The sequence below is a fragment of the Hippopotamus amphibius genome, unplaced genomic scaffold (genome assembly GCF_030028045.1).
Source record: "Hippopotamus amphibius kiboko isolate mHipAmp2 unplaced genomic scaffold, mHipAmp2.hap2 H_1, whole genome shotgun sequence".
Taxonomy (NCBI): Eukaryota; Metazoa; Chordata; class Mammalia; order Artiodactyla; family Hippopotamidae; genus Hippopotamus; species Hippopotamus amphibius.
In genome coordinates, this window is record NW_026648280.1 from 274955 (window position 1) to 299028 (window position 24074).

General features: G+C 45.7%; 3 protein-coding genes across 3 annotated transcripts; all 3 read left to right on the forward strand.

The window, feature by feature from the left end:
* The first annotated feature begins 981 nt into the window (after window positions 1-981).
* On the forward strand, window positions 982-6411 carry GALP (galanin like peptide). The gene is made up of 5 exons (XM_057719694.1): window positions 982-1059; window positions 2997-3045; window positions 3766-3846; window positions 4723-4800; window positions 6281-6411. The coding sequence occupies exons 1-5, from the start codon at window positions 982-984 to the stop codon at window positions 6409-6411; spliced, it is 417 nt and encodes a 138-aa protein (XP_057575677.1).
* A 10853-nt stretch (window positions 6412-17264) lies between these two features.
* On the forward strand, window positions 17265-17606 carry LOC130842994 (protein FAM32A-like). The gene has a single exon (XM_057719659.1). It carries the CDS (start codon window positions 17265-17267, stop codon window positions 17604-17606), a length of 342 nt encoding a protein of 113 aa, XP_057575642.1.
* A 2686-nt stretch (window positions 17607-20292) lies between these two features.
* LOC130843023 (zinc finger and SCAN domain-containing protein 5B-like) lies at window positions 20293-23158 on the forward strand. The gene is made up of 4 exons (XM_057719695.1): window positions 20293-20580; window positions 20880-21086; window positions 21996-22146; window positions 22512-23158. Exons 1-4 carry the CDS (start codon window positions 20293-20295, stop codon window positions 23156-23158), a joined length of 1293 nt encoding a protein of 430 aa, XP_057575678.1.
* The last annotated feature ends 916 nt before the right edge of the window (window positions 23159-24074 follow it).

Sequence of the window (24074 nt, forward strand, 5' to 3'; positions counted from 1 at the left end):
CTTTCAGTTAACATAGGGTATTCTGTATTTTATAATATATTAAAAGTCAGACATAGAAAGACAAATACCGTATGATCTCACTGTTATAGAAAAAAAAGGGCCCATAAACTCATAGAAAAAGAGATCGGATTGGTGCTTACCAGAGGTGGGGGTTGGGAGGGTGGAGGAATTGGATGAAGATGGTCAAAAAGTAGGAACTTGTAGTAGTTACCAGGTAAACAAGGACCGGGGATGCGAAATACAGCATGCTCACAATTGTTAACACCATGTTATGTGTCTGAGGGTTGCTGAAAGAGTAAATCCTACAAGTTCTCATCACAAGGAGAAAAACATTTTGTTACTACGTGAGGTGATGGATATTCACTAAACTTATTGTAATAATTTCAAAATATATACATATGTCAAGCCCTGCTGTACAGCTTAATCCTTATGTGTGTGTGTGTGCGCCCGTGTGTAAATAGAAGTGTTACATTTGCATAAAGTTCAAAAAAAACCTAAGCTAGTTTGCAATGTTCAAAATCAGTACAACCCTGACGGGAATAGTAATGGTGATTGGGAGGGAAATTCTGGGCTGTGGGAATGTTCTATTTCTTTTTTCTTTTTTAAATTTTATTGGCGTATAGTTGATTAACAATGTTGTGTTAGTTTCAGGCTGTACACCTTAATCAGTGTTGCATATCAATTATTTTTCAATAAAACTGGAAGAAAAAATACATTAGGGGGATAGATCTCATGTAACAAAATAAACAAAAACTAAACAAAGGAAAAAACCACGGAAATTTTTGGAAGTGGTGGATGTGTCTGTTGCCTCAATGGCAGCACAGGTGGATGCACATGTCCAAACGCACCAAGAGGTGGACTTCAATTGTTTGTAATTTTTGCATATCAATTATACCTTAGCAAAACTACAAAATAAATAAACTCACTACCATTTCTCCACAGTGTTCTGCAGCCCTGAGCACCCATCCCTCCAGCCTTCAGATGGCTCCATCTGTCCATCTGGTCCTTCTCGTCCTTCTCAGCCTGGCGGAGACTCCAGCCTCTGCTCCTGTCCACCGGGTGAGACCCCCTTGTGCTCTTGCACACCTGTGGCATCCCCGTCGCTGCCCTCCTAGGAAGAGAGTTCTAATTTTCCTGGCCGAGTCAGGGCCAGGGGACAAGTTGTGAAAATATGAGAAGAGGGACTTCCCTGGCGGTCCAGTGTGGTTAAGACTCCATGCTTCCAATGCAGGGGGCGCAGGCTCCATCCCTGCATGGGGAACTAAGATCCCACATGCCACGTGGTGCGGCCAAAAATAAAAAAATTCTTTTTAAAATACAAGAAGAAAGATGGGGAGCTGATTTCATCTCCTCGGTCCCTGGGGGGTAGGACAGAACACAGGTGGAATACAGGGGGTCAGCGCTTGGCTTATCCAAAGCAAAAACTTCCTAACAATTAGCGTTTGCCCAGAGATGCCTCCAAGGCAGAGCTTCCCGTCACTGTAAATTTTCAGCGCTGTAGCAAGCAGGCTATCATGCTGCTGGAGGGCATGTTAACTTACAAGGCACCGAGTGCCACCCCCAGAGTTCCTGGTTGGGTGAGTCTGCACGACGGGGGTTTGCAGGCCCTTAGGATGACCTTCAGCAGGTAGTCAGCGCGGCTGCCTCAGGTTGAGGTGCCAGCTATGAGGGGCCAGCCATTTCAGTTTCTTTGAGTTTCTCTTGTTTCTGTATAACTAGGGCATAATGACCCCCATCTGACAGGTACATCGGGAGATTCTGACACAGGCTAATGGGTGTGGGGTGCTTTCTCGGCCCCAGGACCAGTGCTAAACCCTCAACGTGCACTGGCCAGTTCTCTCCAGCAAATTCAGATGCAGATTTTATCTCGTTACTTCCCTTTTTTTTTTAAATTTTATTTATTTATTTATTATTTTTTGGGGGGATGCACCAAGTTCGTTACTTCCCTTTGACGGAATGGAAAACCGAGGCTTATCAGCAAGACAGGAATTAGCAAGTGTACATCATGAGCCAGACAGACACGACTGCAAAGTGAATGGGTGTGTTCCCCAGGCCACAATCCTTTGGAGTATAGGTACATGGTAATTACTCAATAAACGTAAGTTATCCCTATTATACGAAAGGAAGGAAGGAAGGAAGGAAGGAAGGAAGGAAGGAAGGAAGGAAGGAAGGAAGGAAGGAAGGAAGGAAGGAAGGAAGGAAGGAAGGAAAAACCAAGGCTTAAATATTCAGGACAGATAATCATTAAGACTCTCAAGTCTGCTTGGGTCTGAATCGTAGCTCTGCCATGAACCGTGCTCTTTCAGGTAATTAGCCCAAGCTTTTTGAGCCTGGGTTTCTTCTTGTGTTAAACAAGGCTGGTAACAACTCTTACCTGCCAGGGTTGTTGGGAGAATTAGGAGAGTATATATGTCAAGGACTAAACTCCGAGCTGGCTTTGTGGGCACGCAGCCTGCAGAGTCAGGCAGGACCCCATGCCGGGAGGCACCCCACATCTAGTTAACTGCCCTGCTGTCATCTTGAAATCCTTAATCGTGTTCAGTGAGGGGCCTCATATTTTCATTTTGCACTGGGGCCCCTAAATTAGGTAGCCAGTCCTCGTTGGAACCAAAAGCTGGCATGTAGTGAGCCCACACTAAACGTTAGCCGTTCTCATTATCGAAGGAACTCAGCAACTTACCTGCAGACGTTCAGTGATGCAGCCCAGGTTTGATCCTGTGTGTGTGTGTGTGTGTGTGTGTGTGAGAGAGACAGAGATTTGTGACAATACACTACACACATCAAGGACTTACAGCAGTGGTTTTTTAAGCTTTCTTTTCATTCCGAGTTGCTGGTCTTAGGAAGCCTTCAATTTCCACAATGGTGAAATGCGGATTAAGCAAACCCACTTCACAGACTAGTGGTTAAGCGGCGTGCTGACCCACGTCATCCCAGACCTGCGGGATGCCGGCTGCCCTTTCTGTCTCCCTGAGGCTTCTCTCTCCATCTCTGTCCAGGGCCGAGGAGGCTGGACCCTCAACAGTGCTGGCTACCTCCTGGGTCCCGGTGAGTCAGCGTGCTCGGAGCACGCTGTCCCTGTCCCGTGCCTGGCTGGTGCCTGTGAGCAGGGCATTGGCAACCTCGTGACGACCCTAAACTCACATCGCCTCAAGTCCACGGGCTTTATTTGCAGACGTGTCTTGAGGGTCAGTTTAGCGGAGTGATGGGTGCGTGGGTACCAGAGCCAGAGCGTTGGCTGCATGTGCTGGCTCTGCCCCTGGCTTGGTGTGCAGCCTCTCCACGCTCCGCTTCCTCACCTGTGGCCATGGGTATCACGACGTTCCCCTGCTGCCTGAGGATGCTGTGAGGATTAGATAAATTAGAGCAATTCCTGGGAGGACCCTCCATCCTCTCTCCCCGCTCCCCCCAGCGCATCTTCGCTGGGTACTTGTTGTATACTTGGCGAAGGGCTGCTTGTGACAATGAGGCCAAGATCCCTGTGATGCAACGGTGTGGCGGAGCAGAAAGGATGTGAGGTTTGGGTCCAGACACAGGTGGGTTTAGACTCCAGTTCTGCCACTTAGCGGTGGGGTGGCTGTGGGCAAGTGTCTCTACTTGTCAGAGCTGCCGTCTCCTCCCTGGCAAGTAGGGGTGGTCGGCAGGCGCCCTGTTCCCCGGGATGCGGTGGAGACGCCCCACCCGACGAGCAGTGCCTTGGGACTGCTGGATCCTGGGTGTTCTCACTGCCTTTATCCACCACCTGGTCTTGCTCCCCCACCCCCGCAGTGCTCTCCCCTCCCCTGAGGGCTGACGGAGGCCGGAAGGAGAAGACAGCCCTCGGGATCCTAGACCTGTGGAAGGCCATTGGTGAGTGAACAGGGAGTCAGACACCCCCGCCCTGCACCCCCATCGCTCTCCTCCACCTGCCTGTCGCTGGTTTTGGAAACTGGTGGGTGTGGGCTCCCTCCCTTTTCTGCCACTTACTAGTTGAGGGGCGGGGGGTAGGGCTGAGCACGTGATGCAATTCGTTTCAAACGCCTGAAATGGCATCATGAAAGCCCCCTCGTAATGCTGCGGTGTGGTCGGTGAAAGCGTGCGTGTAAAATTCCTAGGAGGGAGTCTGGCAAATGGTAAGGACTAGGTGAGTCGAGGTTGTTCCAAATATCATCTCCCTGCAAGGTCCCTTTCCACTTCCTCTTTGCCCGTCCCCGGTCCTGTTATCTCATCTTCTCGCCTGGCTGGGGACCATCTCTGAGACCGCCCTCTCCTTCTCACTGCACATCTCAAGGGAGAGCACCGCGGAGGCACCTGGCCACGGGGACACCTGGGTCGACACAGTTGTCACACGACCTGAGTGCAGTCTGCTCTTCAGCGTCACCTACGACACGGGGGCAGTTAGCGCATCTCAGGCGGGGTCTCTCAGCCTTGGCACTGCGGACCTCCGGGGCCCCGCCGCGTGGCGGGGTCGTCCCGTGTGCTGTGGGACGTCCAGCGGCCTCCATCCACTAGATGACGGCAGCACCTCCAAGTTGTGACGACCAAAAACATCTCCGGAAATTGCCGGATATGCCCAGGATGGAAGGAAAGGGCTGGGGGAGGAGGGGAGGATATTTGCTCCTGGACGAGAACCACCGAGTAGCATAAGATTCCAAGGAAATGAGAGTTAAGTAAAGCCACACTGAACAGCACACAGTACTGAACCGAATGGCCCAGAGGCATAATGATTCTTGTCTTTCTTCCTAGATGGGCTCCCCTATTCCCAATCTCAGCTGGCCTCCAAGAGGAGTCTGAGCGAGACTTTTGCCAAACCAGAGACTGTAGGTAAAGCCAGGGGAAATTCAGGGGAGAGAGAGAGAGAGAGGAGCAGGGGACCGGAGAAGTGGGAGCAGAGCTTAGAGGGTCAGGGAGGATGGGGAGGAAACTGGAATCACCTAAGGGATCCCTTACCTACAACCACAGCTCTTAACCTTGACCAGGTATCCTCAGCTCTTGCGTCCAACCCTCACTTTCCAAACAGCCCCTGGGATTTCTGCACAGTCTGGCATGTTTCCAATTATGACCTTGACCCCCACCCCCTGCCACCACCACCAATATCACCTTCAAGCTCAGCTTTAGCTGAGACGTTGACCTCAAACCCTCCCTTGACCTCGTAGTTGACTCCAGCTTGACCTCTCTCCTACATAAGAGCTTTATTTCCAACCTTTAAACTTTGAACTCTGTACTCATCTGCACTCAGACTCACGCATATCCTTCTGTCCTAACTTCGGCTTCTGGTTTTCTTGGAACGCCGGGTCCATTCACTCTAGGATATTTGCGCCAGCTCTTGCCTCAATCTAGAAAGTTCTGTGCCTTTCTCTTTTTAAAATTTTTAAATTTATTTTGGCCGAGCTTTGTAGCCTGCAGGATCTTAGTTCCCCAACCAGGGACGGAACCCACACCCCCTACAGTGGAAGTGTGGAGTCCTAACCACTGGACCACCAGGGGATTCCCTAGAAAGTTTTGTTTCTAGAGCTTTGCGTGGCTAGATCCTTCATGTCATTCAGAAATCAGCTTAGTCATCACCTTATAATGGTCACCTGACCACTGTATCTGGCATAAACCTACCTTTTCTCTATTTTTATCATCTTGTCTTATTTTAATAGTAACATCACATACAATACTTCCTCCTTCATTGATTTACCCACTTATACTCTGTCTTCTCCCAACAAAATCTAAGCTCCAAGTAGAGACCTTTCCTGTCTTGGCTGCTGCCTAGCACAGTGGGCAATGCCTGGTGGGTGCTTCGTAAATATTTGTTAAACAATGAACTAAATCACCCAAATGCAGGCTTACACACCAACCTTCCCAGCCAACCATGAGCAAAGTCAACAGTCAAACCCCAGCTTTGCCTGCCTTTCTCCTGTTGGATTTTCACATCAGTTCCACCTCCTTCAATCCCAGCCCTATTTTAGAAAATGCTTTGAAAAGCATTTGGTGGAGATCTACCAATGCTAGATAGGATACAGCTTCTGAATTCACTAATTCCCACTCCAACCTTGGCTACACTCTGGCTCTTGAAAATACCACCACCATCACCATGTACCGTCTTAAAAGGGGGGTGAAAAGGGAAATAGGTGGGTACATGAATAGAAAGAGAAGGTAGAAGAAGAAAGGAAAGAGGGAGCGAGAGATGGGAAGGCTATTGAATCTGAGATGAACCAAAGAGATTTTCCTCTCTGATTTCACTGCCAGCCTCAGGAACCTGGCTTGGGCAGTGGTGGTGAACAGAACTATTCAAAACTCGCCTCCTTCTCTCCCACAGATCCGGGCATGCCCGGCAAGAGAGTCCCCAAGGAGGAAGACGGCCTGCGTTCCGAGATGTCACCACACGTCTGCTCCAAACCTTTCCCTCTCCAGCTCCCGCTGAAACCCTACGTAGTCACCCTCTCCTGAGGCTGAGATCCTGAAATTAAATCCCCACATCTCAGGAAGAAAATCGGAAGCATTCGAAAAGTTAGTCTTAAAAGTCCCGAAATGGTCACAGGTTTTACTGATTTTTGATTTTTTTTCCCCCTTGGAATGTTAACCAACTCAAAAATAATTCTGGAACCTGGGGAATCCTGAGCGTAACCGGGGAATGTTCCTGCAGTGCCTGTAAGGTAATTGTACTCTTTTGGAATCATGAGCTATTGGATAATATAATATTACTATCCCTTTTACCGCTGAGATTCTAGGGTGTCTCAACTTGAAAAAAATTCTTCAAAGTAGCATTCTTTCATCCCACCTGAGCCCTCCTCCAGCCGAAATGAAGAGAGGTCCTCTGGAGCAGAATGGAGAGAATAAAATGTTCCTTTTTAAAGAACTGATGTATTGTTCTGTTTACTAGTATGGGATCTTGTTGGGTGTGGCAAAATCAAGGGTGATAATGTAATCGAAATTGGGTCCAGCTGCTTGCTGCTCACAAGCCAATAAAGAGGCAAGCCTGGTGGAAAGGAAAGTTTGCTTTATGTTGGATTCTGGCAATGAGCCAGGGGGTGGGGGGCTCGCTTCTGTCCAAAGGCAGGCTCCCCTCCCCCCACCACCGACAGTCGGTTGGCAGGAGCTTTTATAGGTGAAGGGAGGGGGCTACATGCAGAAACAGCACAGTCAGCTCTGACAGTCGTCTTTTTTTTTTTTTTAATAAATTTATTTATTTATTGGCTGTGTTGGGTCTTCATTGCTGCGCGAGGGCTTTCTCTAGTTGCAGCGAGTGGGAGCTCCTCTTCGTTGTGGTGCACGGGCTCCTCATTTCTGTGGCTTCTCTTGTGGAGCACGGGCTCTAGGCGTGTGGGCTTCTAGGCGTGTGGGCGGCACACGGGCTCAATAGTTGTGGCACATGGGCTTCATTGCTCCACAGCATGTGGGATCTTCGTGGAGCAGGGATGGAACCCGTGTCCCCTGCATTGGTAGGCAGATTTTTATTTTCTTTAAGAAATGTTATTGAGATACAATTGACATACAATAAACTGCATATATTTAAAGTGTACAATTTGATTTTTTTTTCTTATTAGTAATGTATATACGGCCATCCCAATCTCCCGATTCATCCCACCCCCAACCCTCCTCCCCCTCCCCCCCACAACCCCCCAGCTTTTCCCACTTAGCGTCCACATGGTTGTTCTCTACGGCAGGCGGATTCTAAACCACTGCACCACCTTGGAAGCCCTCTGACAGTTGTTGAGAAATTGGTCATGGGATGGTCTAATCAGGGTTATCTTGATTGTTTTAAATACAGTTGATCTTCAGGTGCAGGGTTAGTTTGTTCCCATTTCCGTGAGGCCAGTTCCCGGAATTGTGGCAGCTTCTGTCATGGCTACAGTCTGGTCATCATGTAGTTAACGTCTCCCACCTGGTGGAAGTTTCAGTATCTACAAGACAGCTCACAAGGCTTGGCTTGCAATATTATCTGTAGCCCTTGAGGAGGAACTAAAAGTCCTTGACTCTGCTTAATGACTGAACTATCATTATTTAGTCTTGTTGGACTGTTTTCTTTTGTTTCTTCATTTTCTCACTTGTCTGATTAAACTTATTCTTTGGCTAAAATTTTCCCACAGACAAAAGGCAGACTGAAGATGTGAGGGACAAGGACCATAGGGTCTTGCTCCGTTTCAACAGGACCAGGTGTGAGGTTGGGGATGCCGTAGATCTTGAATTGTATAATGAGAAGACCTACATTTGAGTCCAGTGTCTGGGAGTTTTCCATCCTTGTGCATACCTCCTCTCTTCATTCCTTCATTCATTGGTAAACTTTTACAGATTTTGAAGCTAAGTTTTAGGATCACATAAGTTTAAAAGTTTTCTAAATTATCATTATGTAATGTCTTCTTTTACCCCCATTAATGCCTTTTGCCTTCAATTCTCTTTTGCCTGATATTAGTAATGCCTAGTCCAGGTATTCACCACTGAAGTCAACATAATATCATAAATCAACTATATTTGAATTGAAAGAAAAATGACAAGTCCTAATGAGTAGAGGCAGCAGCTGGGACTCCTGAGCTCAGAAGAGTCAGAAGAGGGACTCGGGAGAATAAGGGAGAGGAGAGTGGACGCACATCTGGCCATGGTCCCTCCTCAATCAAGTTCCCCAAATGAGACTCTTCAAAATGTTTCATTAAAATTTTTTCATTAAAACTGTATGAAAAGTGTCACCTGAAATTCACCATCTTCACCACGTTTAAGTGTACGGTTCACTGACATGAAGTATAGTTGCCTTGCTGGGCAGCCTTCACCACCCTCTCTCTCCACAGGCCTCTTCATCCTGCAAAACTGAAGCTGTCACTGTGAAACACGAATCCCCTACGACCCCCTCCCCCGGCCCCCGGAAACCACTATTCTACTTTCTGTCTGGAGTCACAGTTTTGTTCTTTGGTGATCAGCTTACTTCACTTAATGTCCTCAAGGTTCATCTGTGTCTTAGTGAGTGATGGGATTTTCTTCCTTTTAAGGCTGAATAATGTACTATATTATCTGGGGAGCTTTTAAAAAAATTCTGACCTAAGCCCCACCCTAGACCAAGTAAGTCAGACCCTCTGAGGGTGGGGCAATAGCATGGGGGATGTGGTTTTCTTTTTTTTTTTCACCAAGAAGGAATTTTATTTTATTTTTTTTACATACAATAAACTGCATATATTTAAAGTGTACAACTTGATATATATTTTTTCTTATTAGTAATGTATATATGGCAATCCCAATCTCCCAATTCACCACCCCCAAATCCCCTCCCCCCATTTTCCTCCCTTGGTGTCCATATGTTTTTTCTCTACATCTGTGTCTCTCTTTCTGCCTCGCAAACCAGTTGATCTGTACCATTTTTCTATATTCTGCATATATGTGTTAATACACGATATTTGTTTTTCTCTTTCTGACTTACTTCACCCTGCATGACAGTCTCTAGGTCCATCCATGTCTCCACAAATGTCCCAATTTTGTTCCTTTTTACGGCTGAGTAATATTCCATTGTGTTTATGTGCCACATCTTCATGTGTTTGTTTTCTGTGTTCCTGGTTCTTCTGTCATAGTTGGGAATCTCAGGTTTAGGAAGTGCCTCCTTTCCATGCTGGTCTCCAGGGAGGGGTGGGGGGTTAAATGTGAGACCTTATCTGAGGTTTTCCTTGTGAGGATGGGTTATACTAAAGGGAGTGTTAACTGTGAATTAATCTCCACTCCTCTCCTTGAGAGCATTGGAAGTAGAACAGGTTATTCTCTGGCGTGATACACTTTGCCAGGCTTCTCAGCCACAGCCATTCCCCGCACCCCAGGGTTTCCCAGCCTGGGCTCTGTTGACATTTTGGATGGGACGACTCTTTGTGGGGAGGGGGTGCAGGGCTGTCCTGTGCCTTGTAGGATGTTGAGAAGCAGGCCCCACCTCTGAGACACTGCTGTTGAGGAACGACCATGATGGGGTGAGATGTTGGTCGGTACAGCACAGTCTGGGCGCACGTGTCCAGAGAACCGATAACTGTGTGGAGCTTGGAAGCAAGCCTGAGGGTCATCCATGCCTGTATCAGGGGAGAGGCCTTCCAGACAATGGAGTAAAACCCCACAAACCAGATCCCAACGCAGAAGTGTGCCTGGTTGGTCAGAAAACTGCAAGGTGGCTGGAGCGCGGAATAGAAAGGTAGAGAGTGTCAGGAGGGGTGCAGAGGGTCCATGAGGACGAGGTTGGGATTTGCATCCGGGCGTTGTGCAAAGGCAGTGGGAGATCTGTGACCGCGGAAGAGAAACGTGGGTTGCTCTCTTAATGCACAGTCGCGGGGCGGGGCCGGGAGGAGGCGTGTGGCGAGCTGTGTCAAGTGCAGCAGAGGCTTCAGAGGGAGACTCTTTCAGAAGAGTTGTTGCAATGCTTCCGGAGAGATTAGAGGGTGATGACCTTCAACTGGTGCTGAGCGTCAGATTCTGAGTCTGTTTTGATGGTGGCGTCGTAGGGATTTGCCCATCCATTGGACTTGGGGTGAAAGAGGAATAGGAGAATCAAGGATGACATCCACTCTTAGCATTATTTTATCGTTTTGTTTAATCTAGTCCCAAGTATTTTGTGTGTTGGTGCTATTGGAAATTATTTTGCAAATTTCATTTTCATTGGTTTGCTATTAATATATAAAAATAAAATTGATTTCTTTTATAGGTTGAAAAATAGGGGATGACATCAAGTGTATGTGGCCAGATAACCAAAATCTGGAGTAGTTTGTTGAGAGGGGAAGGGCTTGGGAAGACAGGTTTATTAGAGGAAGGCAAAGAGCTTTGTTACGGCTGTGCTACATTTGCAATGTCTGTTTGTGGGAAGACATTCTGGAACCTTTTTGAAACATTGAAAATGTTGAAGTATGTGGGCCGAGCAATGGGATTCAGAATGTCCTGCTTGAGCAGTGGAGGAGCTGAGGGTGCGGGGCATGGAGACTAATATCACCCTGTTTGGTCCTGAGGGATGGCTGGTTAGCCAAAGACGGGTAAGATTCCTCAGAGGAGGAACAACCTAAGACAGGCACAGCCGCAGAGGGGCCAACAGGGGTGGTGCATAGAGCCTTCCTTATATCACCGTGTTTGGCCCTGGAGGATGACTGGTTAGCCAGAGACGGGTAAGATTCCTCAAGGGAGGAACAACCTAAGACAGGCACAGTCACAGAGGGGCCAACACAGGTGGGGCACAGACCCTTAATCCTTCTGAGAGAGGTCTCCTTCCCCCAGGGCTGCTTTGCTCTCCACGCCCAGCTCAAATCAGGACCCAGGAGGCAAACAAAGATCATTGCCCCCAGTCATGTGAGGCCTTTGATTGTTTATGGGATTAACCTGGGAGTGTCAGACCCTTAGACTATGCCGAGGACTCAGTAAAAGCAACGTGGGATCAATCAGCAAGGCTCTTGATCCGAGAGGTCTTGAGCCCCCCGGTCCCACTTTTCTCTTCAGTCTGTGTCTGTGTCTTCTTCAAGCTTGCGGCACCCGTCACTCACCTCGAGTCGCCGAGCTGGTCTCGGCATCTGTTAGACACCCAAGTGGGGCTTTGAAAGAGCACTTGAACATCTGGGCGTGGAGGTGAGGAGAGCTGTCAGGCTGGAGCTATGAGGGTGGTCATCATGGGGGTTTAGAGGCTACTTGAAGCTGGAGGAATAGAAACAAGAGATGATACATGTTGGAAAGGATGTGGAGAAATTGGAATCCTTCTGCACTGCTGGTGGGAATGTAAAACAGTGCTGCCGTGGTGGAAAACAGTACGGAGGTTCTTCAAAAAAAAAAAGAAAAGAAAAATAGAACTGTCCTATGATCCAGCAATTCCACGTCTGGGTATTGAAATCAAGATCTCAAAGAGCTACCTGCACCCTCATGTTCACTGAAGAACCATTCGCAATGGCCAAGAGGTGGAAACTGTTCAAGTGTTCATTGACAGATGAGTGGGAAAATATGTGGTTTGTACACACACTTTCACGGAAAAAATGAAAAGTAATTATTGATACATAAGGAATATTAGTGATGCTTTTAAACTTCTTTTTGCCAGTTTTGAATATCTTACAATTCATATGGTAAAGCGCTGAAGCTGGACAACATCGCTGATTTGATATCAGCCCACTAACTCTTCACACGTCCTTGACTTTTTTTTTTAAGGTTTATTTTATTATTTATTTCTTTTATTTTTGCCTGCACTGGGTCTGTTGCTGCGCATGGGCTTTCTCTAGTTGTGGCAAGCAGGGGCTACTCTTCGTTGCAGTGCACGGGTTCCTCATTGAGGTGACTTCTCTTGTTGCGGATCACGGGCTCCAGGCACATGGGCTTCAGTAGTTGTGGCACATGGGCTCCGTAGTTGTGGCTCACGGGCTTAGTTGCTCTGCAGCATGTGGGATCTTCCCAGACCAGGGCTCGAATCCATTGGTGGGCGGGTTCTTAACCACTGTACCACCAGGGAAGCCCCGTTCCTGACTTATCAAGATGTTCCTTCCCGAGGCAGTTGGGACGAGTAGGGATTACTAAACTGACATGACCTCATGCTTTTTTCTCTACTGGTTTACAACCTCTGGTTTTCAGAATGGCTACTCAGATATGTTCTCCTCACACTTTGCCTGGTCAGCTGATTTTATATAAAGGCTTTAAAGACTCATTTACGTGGGAAAAAAAAAGATCAGGTGACTCAACTTGGTTAAAACGTTCAGACCGATATTCCATGACTCCTTTGAACACTTTGGTCATGTAACTAATTTCCTGGACCAGGAAAACCAATCTTGTTCCAAATAAATAACAATAAATAAAAGTCTGCAATAAATAAAATACAAGAAATAAGTTTACAATAAAACCAATATGCAGATTGTTACATTAATTAATTATTTCTCTCTCTTGGAGGAGTATCAGTGGGAGATTTAATTCACTCAGATGGTCTAAACTGGTTCCTTCCAAAACCTTAAGCCAATTATTTTGCTGACAAGGTAATAGGAAGAGAAGCTTGGAATTTCCTCCAGCTCTGTATAAATAGAGACATTTCAGCTCAGTTCCAGACTCCAGGAGGCTGAAGGCAGGAGGACTCAAAGTAAGTAAGTTCTGGGCAGTTGAGAATTAGGCAGATGGAGGTGGGTTTCAGAAAGGTCTGGCTTTACATTTACTATGCATTATCTTGGAGACATTGTAAAAACAGAGGGAAAATGGTCAACTTTATGTTGGGTATTTTACCACCACAACAATATGTCTGTTTAGGAGCTTAATTCTTGGAGGATTCTTTTGTGGCTTCCCTTTCCTGGAAAAAGTAAAGAACCTGGGATGAACAAGGAAATGTTTTGGGGGACCATCTTAGGCTAATGTCTCCAACTTTACTCTACTACATAAAATTCTCAGGTTGTAAACAGTTTTCTGTGTTTTGCTGTAGAATCATGACTCACATAGTTTTCCCTTGTAGCTTATGACCAAATGAGATTAAAAACAGACATTATTGGGACTTCCTAGGTGGCACAGTGGTTAAGAATCCACCCGCCAATGCAGGGGACATGGGTTTGATCCCTGCTCTGGGACGATCCCACACGCCGCCGTGGAGCAACTAAGCCTGTGCGCCGCAACATTGAGCCTGTGCTCTAGAGCCCATGAGCCACAACTATTGAGCCCATGGGCTGCAACTACTGAAGCCTGCATACCTAGAGCCCATGCTCCACAACAAGAGAAGCCACTGCAATGAGGAGCCCACACACCATAACGAAGAGTAGCATCCAAACGAAGAGTAGCCCCCGCTTGCTGCAACTAGAGAAAGCCCGTGTGCAGCAATGAAGACCCAATGCAGCCAATAAATACATAAACAAATTTATTTTAAAAAAAGACATTATTGATAAAATCGATCTTAGAGTTCCACACATAGATGCCCTATTTGATGTAAAGAATAATATTGTCCCAATTGACAGCTGAGAAAATGGACCCTGCCTTTCTATGTTTGGAAAGCAGAAACTAGGGGGAGATTCAGATATTTCAACTTCTTTCTTCTATAAGGTGGATGTCAGAGAATAATGAAATGGGTTAATATCCACACATGCAACACTGAACAAGTGGGGAAACGGTGTCCAGTATCGGTATGAGTGATGGAGTGGGGAAGGAAGGGTGGATTAAGATGAAACTCATCTAGTTCATTCTTCTTTTTGCCCCTGACCTCCTGAACAGTGACTCTATTGCTGAGGAAAATCAGAGGAAATCCCTTTCCATTAGGGGTCAATCGGGCACAGGTTTCTAGATGCGTTTGCCCAGAGTCCTATCGGAAATTCTATGGTCAACATGGCTGAGGACCAGACATTTTTTCTCGGAGTCATGGAAAAGTCCCAAACTGCCCTGGATCAGAGTCTCCAGTGTCTGCGTCACGCCAAGCCACATGTAGCAAAAAGCCAGACTATGACCCAGAAAAGTCACGCGTTTGCTTCAAAACATTTAGCAGCTCAGAGGAATCCAACCTCATCCAAGATTTGAGAAGACTACGTGAACTATGCCATCTGTGGTTGAAGCCAGATCTTCACACCAAGGAGCAGATGATGGACAAGCTGGTGCTGGAGCAGTTTATGACCTGCACGCCACCAGAGACCCAGGACTTAGTCAAGGAAAGTGGGTAGGAAAGTTGCAAAGACATGGAGGATGTGCTAAGAAATAAGCGGAAACCCAAGATGGATAAGTAGGACCCTAGTGATTGTTTTGGGACAGAGAGGGGTGGGATGAGGACTGAGAGGTTGACTCTAAATCAGTGTTTCCACAGTGGGTGAGAGTTTGCGTCACACATTGCTGGAAGATATTTGGCTGTCCCAACGTGGGAGAGGTTGCTCTATTAAACAGGTCATTCCCATGAAGAGGGTCTATACGGTACAATGCCATGGGATGCCTTGACAGCTACTTTTTGGGTCTTATAGGAGACTGATCACATTTGGCTTTTTCCCACACAGACCAGAGTCCACCTACAAAAACAGGAATTTCTTGTGCGAAGCTCAGATATTGATATGCTTGAGGTCAAACTCAGTGACAGCAATGATGAGAGAGACTATTGAGGGATTCCGATTTCTCTGTGAGTGCGATACCTCCAAAGAACAGCCAGCAGAAAAGCTGAGAGCTGCAGAATCTGCATAGAGCCCTATGTCAGTATTGAGAGCATCACAGCACCTTCTCTCAGCTGGGGACTTTCAAAGGCCACCAGAAAAGATATTTAGGGACTTCCTAGGTGGCACAGTGGTTAAGAATCTGCCTGCCAATGCAGGGGACACAGACTCGATTCCTGGTCTGGGAAGATCCCACATGCCTCAGAGCTACTAAGCCTGTGAGCCACAACTATTGAGCCCATGTGCTGCAACTACTGAAGCCTACATGCCTAGAGCCCATGCTCTGCAACAAGAGAAGCCACCACAATGAAGAGCCTGTGAATCACAATGAAGAGTAGCCCCAGCTCGCCACAACTAGAGAAAGCCCGCGAGCAGCAACAAAGACCCAACACAGCCAATAAATAAATAAACAAATAAATGAATAAATTTATTAAAAAGACATTCAAAGTGACTCCGCCCATGACCCTGCCATCAGGTCCAAGTCTCTTCTACACCAAGATGGAAATTCAGGATGATTTTAAGCATTTCTGTTAGGCATGATTTTATTGTAAAATAGGATGCTCCTGGTAGAGTGGCCAGAAAATACAGAATCACCAGTGAAATTTAAATATCAAACAAACACATTTTTGTCAAATATTTTCTCTTCTAAGACTTTTTTTTTTTACATTGAGTAGATGATAGCTGTGGTTTTGTCTACATGGCCTTTATTATGTTGTGATATGTTCCCTCTATACTTATTCAGATATTGCTTCCTTAGGTATTTAGAAAAAGGAAGGCTTCCTATATTGATAGGACATCATTCTTTTTCCCCATTGGCGCACAACCTCTGGGTTTCTAAATGCCTACTCAGAATGAGGTTCTTCTCATACTTTAGTTCATCAGCTGATTATAGACAGATCTTTTCAGATTTATTTCCATGAGAAAAAAAAGAGTAGGTAACCCAATTTGGTTACAAGTATCAGATCTCAGTTCTCTAACTCCCTCAAACTCTCCAGGCAAATGAGAAAAAAAAAATTGACTAGAACAGGAAAACCAATCAGTTTCAAAAAAAAAAAAAAGTTCAATCCCATAGGCATCTAAAATAAAAAAAATCCAGTAAAGGAAGTTTACCAATAATCAATATGGAGCCCTCTTTAATCATGATTTCTCCTTGTGGAGTTTCCATGGGAAGTTGCATCTACCCAGATTATCTAACATGGTTCTTTCCAAGACCTTTATCCAATCAATGGGATGATGAGGTTATAGGAAGGGACCCCTGGAATTTCCCTTGACTCTATATAAATAGAGACATTTCAGCTCAGGCACACATTGAGAGTCAGTCCCCGACTTGAGGAAGCTGAAGGCAAGAGGCCTCAGAGGATGTAAGTTACAAGTGGGAATGTCTAAAGAGAATGCTTAGAAATCAGGACAGATGCAGGTGGGTTTCAGAAAGGCTGGGTTTTCCATTCAGCTTGCATTAGCTCAGAGACTTTGTGAAAGCAATGGATGTCCCTCAAACCCCACATTAACTATGACTGATTTTTTTAACTCTTTTCTCAGGTGAGAAGAGTGTTTCCACACTCCATGGTGTGGTGTGCTGTGGTTCATTTTTTAAACAAGGGTTTCCGTAAAGATGCAGATGTAGAGAATGGACTTGAGGACACAGGGTTGGGGGTGGGGTGAAGGGGAAGCTGGGGTGAAGTGAGACAGTAGCATAGACATATATACACTACCAATTGTAAAATAGATAGCTAGTGGGAAGCTGCTGTTAACAAAGGGAGATCAACTCGATGATGGGTGATGCCTTAGAGGGCCAGGACAGGAAGGGTGGGAGGAAGTCGTGGGAGGGAGGGGATATGGGGATATATGTATAAATTCAGCTGATTCACTTTGGTGTACCTCAAAAACTGGTACAAGAGTGTAAAGCAATTATATTCCAATATAAGAGCTTAAAAAAAGAATACTTGATTAATAATTTCCTCTGATAACTCATAAACGTCATGAAGACAAAAACAAACAAACAAACAACAACAACAACAACAAAAACCCAAGGGTTTTTGAACCTTGGCCCTATGCATATTTTTTACCAGAAAATTTTTTGTTGTTTGGGGAAGGAGAGGACAAATCCATTGGAGGAGCTTCACAGAGTGAACCTCTTGGATGTACAGTAGAGAACAATATTTTCCCAAGTTTACAGATGAGAAAACTGACCCCAACTTTTGTCAATTTAGAAGTCTGAATCTAGAGACAGGCACCATGGATGCCTATGAGCAAGTCCAAAAGGGACCACTGAAGCTGAAAGGAGTCACACAGCTCGGTGTGACCAAGAGGAAGAAGAAAAAGAAGGACAAAGACAAGGCAAAACTCCTGGAAGTGGTGGGAAAGATCCAAAGCAAAGAGGAGGAGGAGGAGAGCAGTGGACTTCACAAGCAGACCCCAGCCCAGAAGGCCTTTGAGAAGATGCAGGAGAAGCGGCAAAATAAAAGGATCCTGAAGAAAGCATCCAAAACCCACAAGCAGAGAGTAGAGGACTTCAATAGACACCTGGATGCACTCACGGAGCATTATGACCTTCCCAAAGTCAGCTGGACCAAGTAGCCTCCCCGCCAGGATATGGAGTGGCATCCAGGGGAAGGAGGAGGCAGAGCTGGAGTTACATTTGGTGCCTTTGGTATTTTCTAGAAACGTTCTTTTACACACACCCTTGCAACTTCTGATGAGACAGTGCTTTTCAAAGCAGTGTGCCCTTATTCTGGAACTTCATGAAAGACAGTGGAATGAACTTAGTGCCACTGAACTGTACAGTTAAATATGGTTAAAACAATGTTTTATATTATGTGAATTTACAATAAAAAATTAAAGAAAGAAAGAGATGGCTCATTAACTCTAAATTCAAAAAAAAAATGCAATATCTATACCAAAGTGTTCACACGGCCTTCGGATCTGCAAGTTCACCAGAGAATCCACACAGGTGAGAAGTCACACTGCCGTGATCTCTGCCCCAAGAATTGCACCCACGACTCCAAACTGCATGCTCACAAGAGGACACACACCAAGAAGAAGCCTTTCCAATGTGAACACTGTGACAAAGCCTTCAGCCACAGTGGGAACCTCTACATTCACCAGTGCATCCACTCTGAGCTTAAACCCTAAATGCTCCGAGTGTCACAGCACCTTCTGTCAGCAGGGGACATTCAAATGCCACCAGAAAAGAGATTCCAAATGACTTGCCCATGACTCCGCACTCAGGTCCAAAGTCCTTTCTGCTCAAAGAAGGAAATTCAGGATGATTTGTCACCTCCACAATACAAAGGATGGATGACATGTGAGGAACTTAGGAGGACACTGGGACCCAATGGGGCTCCATCCACATCAATTAGGAGGATCTTTGATGATATATCTTTCCCTTTGGATTTTGTTTTCTACTTTAGTACGGCTTATTTTTTCTCATATGTTTTTGCTTTGTGTTGTTTTCTTTCGACAGTGCATGTTTTATTGGTTTTTAGTATTTCATCATGAAACTGTGGCTGCTGCTGATTGTCTTCCAGCTAGGCGTGAATTTATTGTAAAATAGGATGCTCTGGGCAGGGCAGCTGGATTAAATACAGGATCACCTGTGAAATTAAATTTCAAATAAAAAAACACGTTTCTGTCAAAGAGTGTCCTCTGTCTTTTAAGAATTTTCTACATGAAGGAGTTGATGATAACTGTGGGGAATTCTCTGGGGGTCCAGTGGTTAGGACTTCACACTTTCATTGTCAAGGGCCTGGGTTCAAGCTCTGTTTGGGAAACTAAGATCCTACAAGCTGCACTGGGCACCCAAAAAAAAAACCCCAAAACAAAATGATAGTGAAACTTAAATTTCAAATAAGCAAACACATTTCTGTCAAAGAGTGTTCTGTGTCTGTCTTTTAAGACTTTTTTACGTGGAGTAGTTGATAGTTGCGATTTTGCCTACGTGGCTTTTATCATGTTGAGAAGTGTTCCTTCTATACTTGTTTGGATATTGCTTCCTTAGCTATTTAGAAAAAGGAAGTCTTCCTATATTGATAGGATGTTATTCTTTTTCCCCACTGGCATACAACCTCTGGTTTTCTAAATTCCTACTCAGAAAAAGGTGCTGCTCACACTTGAGCTCATTGGCTGCTTACAGACACAAGTCTTTTCAGGCTTATTTCCATGAGAAAAAAAAAAGAGTAGGTAACCCAATTTGCTTACAGTATAAGCTCTCTATTCTCTGATTCCTTTGAACTCTCCAGGTAAATGAGAAAAAATTCACTAGACCAGGAAAACCACTCTGTTTCACAAAAACATGCGATCCATAAGAACCTAAAATAAAATCCAATGAAGGGGTATACCAAAAACAAATTTGGAGGCCTCTTGAATAAATCATGGTGTTTTTCCTGGTGGAGTTTTCATGGCAATTGAATCCATGGTGATTATCTAAAATGGTTTGCTCCAATCTTAAACCAATCAATGTGCTGACTGGGTAACAGACAGAGAGGCCTGGAATTTCTACCAGCTCTCTATAAATACAGACATTTCAGTGCCACGCACAGTTTGAGAGCAAGTTCCCAGCTAGGGGGCTGAAGGCAAGAGGGCTCCAAGGAGGTAAGTGATGGGTGGAAAAGTCTAAGGAGAATGCTGGAAAATCAGGACAGATGGAGGTGGGTTTCAGCAAGTTTTGGCTTTCTATTCACCTCGCATTAGCTCAAAGACCTTGTGAAAGCAACGGCTCTCCCTCAAACCCCATATTAACTGTGGTTGATTGTTGAACACTTCTGTGAGATGAGAAGACTGTTTCCACACTCCGTGGTGTGGTGTGGTTCATTTTTTCAAAAACAGTTTCTGACCACCACCCTATGGCAATTTTTGACCAGATAGTTTTTTGATTTGCTATAAAGGTGGATGTCAGAAGAATAATAGAATGGATTGTTGTCTGCAGTATGAAATTTTGAAATATTGAACCAGCAGGGAATGGTGTCCAGAATTGGGATGAAGGAGGTAGGGGGTGGGAAGGGTGGAATAAAATGAAACTCATCTGGTTCATTCTTTTCTTGCCCACAGACTTCTGAAAAGTGACCTTATTGCTGAGGAAAATCAGAGGAAATCCCTTTCCATAGGGGTCAATTAGGCACTGGCTTCTAGAAGCATTCGCTGAGTCCTGTTGGAGAATTCCTCCATCAATATGGTTGAGGTCCAGACATTTTCACGGGGTTGTAGAAAACTCCCAGACAACTGTGGATCAGAGCCACCAGCATCTGTGCCACGCCAAGACACGCTTATGGAAAAGCCAGACGGGGGCCCCGATAAGTGGCACGTTCGCTTCAGAACATTTAGCAGCTCACAGGAATCTCGCCCTGTCCAGGATCTGAGGAGACTCTGCGAGCTGTGCCATCTGTGGCTGAGGCCAGATCTTCACACCAAGGAGCAGATGATGGACAAGCTGGTGCTGGAGCAGTTCATGATCTGCATGCCGCCAGAGTACCAGGTCTTAGTTAAAAAAAGGGGTGTGGAGAGTTGCAAAGACTTGGAGGATGTGCTAAGAAATAAGCAGAAACTGAAGAAATGGGTGAGTAGGACCCTAGCGATTGGTATGGAAAAGGAAGCGGAGGGGTGGGGGATGCAGGCTGGGGGTTGAGCAAGATAGAACCTGAGGGGTTGACTCTAAATCATTGATTCCCAAATGGGCAAAAGGTTGCATTGGGGTCATTGGGAGGTATTTTTGTCTGTCCCCACTTTGGAGAGGTTGCTCTTTTAAATGTCATTCCCATGAAGTGGGCTTGTATGGTAGGATACATAATGAACACCTTGATAGCCACTTTTCGATCTTGTGTGGAGACCAATCTTATTTGACGTTTTCCCTCCCAGACAGTAGTCCGCGTGCAAGGACAGGAATTTCTTGTGCAAGACTCGGATGTTGAGATGTTTGAAGTCGAGGTCAGGGACATGGATGGTGAGAGAGACCTATCCAGGGAGCCCCAATCCCTTGTGAGTGTGATAGCTCCAGAAAACAACCAGCAGGTAAGCCAAGAGCTGCTGATTCTGCCAGGAGCCAAGGGACATTCAAGGAGGCAGGTGAGTGTGTGATGCTCTGATCTCTGGAGAGAGTCTGGAAGCAGGTGGAAGAGGTTTGGGTGGGCACAGTGGCTAGAGTAGTTGGGATTTTGGCAAAGGACAGGAATGGATGCATTGACTCCAGGAATTCCCATATATGCATCCAATTCCTAGACATTTTCTAGAAAGTGTGAGAATGAAGACTCATCCCTCTCTGTGCCTTGGCATGAAAGCTTGTGGCCATGAGCGTGTGAAGATAGGAATCCCATCTCAGTGGGGCAGTGCTAGGTCAATTTGCCATAGGTAAATGCAACAAAAGCTAATTTCCTCATGGTCACTTTCCTCAGAGGCACTTCATATTTTGGAATATTGTCAACACCTTGAATTGAATGAGGGGTTCCCAGTTGGAGTCATTTTTCTCTTTCAGAAGATTTTGGAAAATGTCTGGAGACAGTTGATTTTTCAAAATGGGGATGAGGGAGGGGATGCTATTGAATTCTAGTGAGTAGAGACCAGGGATTCTGCTCATGCACCAGGCAACCCCTATCACAAAGAGAAATCCAGGCAAAGTATCAAAAAGTGGTGAAGTCAGGACCTGGAACTAGAGTCCTTTGCTTTCAGTCAGGGGCAGGAAGAATTGGGATGACTTGGAGAGATGTATGCATAGAGAATTCAGAGTGCCAGCTCTGATGTTCAGATGTGATTGTGAGATGTGGCCAGTGGAGATTAAGGACAGACTTGGGAATCAGGAGATGATTATCAAATGGGATGATGGGGTGGCCCAGAAGAAGTCAGGGCAAATCCCCCAAAGTGATGTTAAGAAAGTTGGTGTCTCGGATCAGGAAATGAAGTGGAAGGGGAAAGAGGAGACAGTTTTCCATGGGCTAAAAAAAGGTGAGTTATTGACTCTGCTTGGGTGCCCCTTGTCAGGACCACAAAGGTCTCCTGCCCCAGACCACTCCTGAAAAGGGTGAAATGGAGGGTCTGGCACCCAAGGAATACTTGGAGGAAGACCTGATGGAAGACACAGAAGAGCCAAGAACCGGTCAATCTCAAGAGCCTGAACATCTGAAGGGTCCTGGTGAGTCTGGAAACTTGGAATTCAGGAGAGTTAGGGACTCCCTTCCTATGGTGGCCCAGGGCTGGGTACCCAGCATTGCTATTCCCTGGGTGGGAGAGAATTGGTTCTCCAATGCCAACCTTCTTCATCATCCTCATTCCAGAGTGTCCCACAATCCAAATTGTGAGTTTGGTTACTTGATGGGAACTTCTCAGCCAATATCAGACCTTGGTTCCAATGAGGTTGGCACCACGGAAAATACTCCTTGCTAAATGTTGTGTGATGAATCTCTTCTTTCAGCATATTCTGAAAAGGGCGGGAAGACTCCCCCCAAAAGAATTGATATTTCAGATATGAATACGGAATGTTTTTCTCTTGTGCTCCAGAGGGAGAAGTTTCAACCGAGAATGGATACAGAAGAGGTTCTCTGAGGGGTCTAAGACGTTTCAAAAGGAAACGAGCCAACAGTCCCAGTTCCCAAGAAGTGCATCAAGAAGGAGCCACATCTTTGGACAAAGGAGAGTTCTCAGGACAACTTGAGTCCCATTCCGTTTGTTCACCTAGCACGGTGGGAACTACCAGTCTTCCTGAGGGAAAAGAAACCCAGAGATGGGCACCCTGTGAATGTAGTGTATGCAAGAAGAGATTTCCTTATCAATCTCAGCTTACCCTTCACCAGAGGACACACACAGGAGAGAGACCCTTTAAATGCAACATCTGTGCCAAAGGGTTCATGCAGACTTCGGACCTGAAGGTTCACCAGCGAATCCACACGGGTGAGAAGCCATACTGCTGTGATCTCTGCCCCAAGAAGTTCACCCACGACTCCACGCTGCGTGTTCACAAGAGGACTCACACCAAGGAGAAGCCTTTCCGCTGTGAGCACTGTGACAAAGCCTTCAGCCACAGAGGGAACCTCAACGTTCACCAACGCACCCACTCTGGGCTCAAACCCTATGTGTGCCCCGAGTGTCACAGGGCCTTCCGTCAGCTGGGTGCTTTCAAATGCCACCGGAAAACACATGGCAAATGATGCACCCATGACCTTGCCCTCAGGCCCAAGTCCCTTGTGCTCCAAGAAGGAAATTCAGGATGACTTGTCACCTCTGTAATACAAAGGATGGATGACGTGAAGAACTTACGATTACACTGGAACTCAATGGGATTCCACTCTCATAAATTAGGAGGATATTTGAGTGATGACTTATAGTTCCATCTGGATTTTGTTTTCTACTTTAGTGTAGCTTATAGTTTTCTGATAAGCTTTTGCTTTGTGTTCTTCTTCTTCCCAAGAAGTCATGTCTCACTGGTGTTCAGTACTTCATCTTGAAACTGAGAATACGGCTGCTTGTCCTCCTGTTAGGTAGGATTTCATTGTAAAAGAGGATGCTCTGGGCAGGGCAGCCAGATTAAATACAGGATCACCAGTGAAATGTATATTTCAAATAAACACACATTTGTGTCAAAGAGTGTTTTGTGTCTGCCTTCTAAGATTTTCTACATGGAGTAGATGTTACCTGTGGGTTTTTCATCTGTGGCCATTATTATCTTGAGCTATGTTCCCTCTATACTTCTTAGTATATTGCTTTCTTAGATATTAGGGGGAAAAAGCCTTCCTTTAATGATAGGATGTATTTCCCGCCCCCCTCCCCCAAAGGTATAAAACCTGTGTCTTTCTAAATGCCTACTCAGAAAGACGTTCCTCTCACACTTTAGCTCATCAGCTGATTGTACACAAAAGTCTTTTAAGACTTACTTCATGAGAAAAGAAAAAAGATTAGATAATCCAATCTGGTTACAACTATCAGATCTCAATTCTGTAACTCCCTCCAACTCTCCAGGCAGTGAGAATAAATTCACTAGATCAGGAAAACCAATTTGCAAATTGCAATCCATAACTTCTAAAATAAATGAAATACAATAAAGAAAATCTAACAAAAACCAAATAT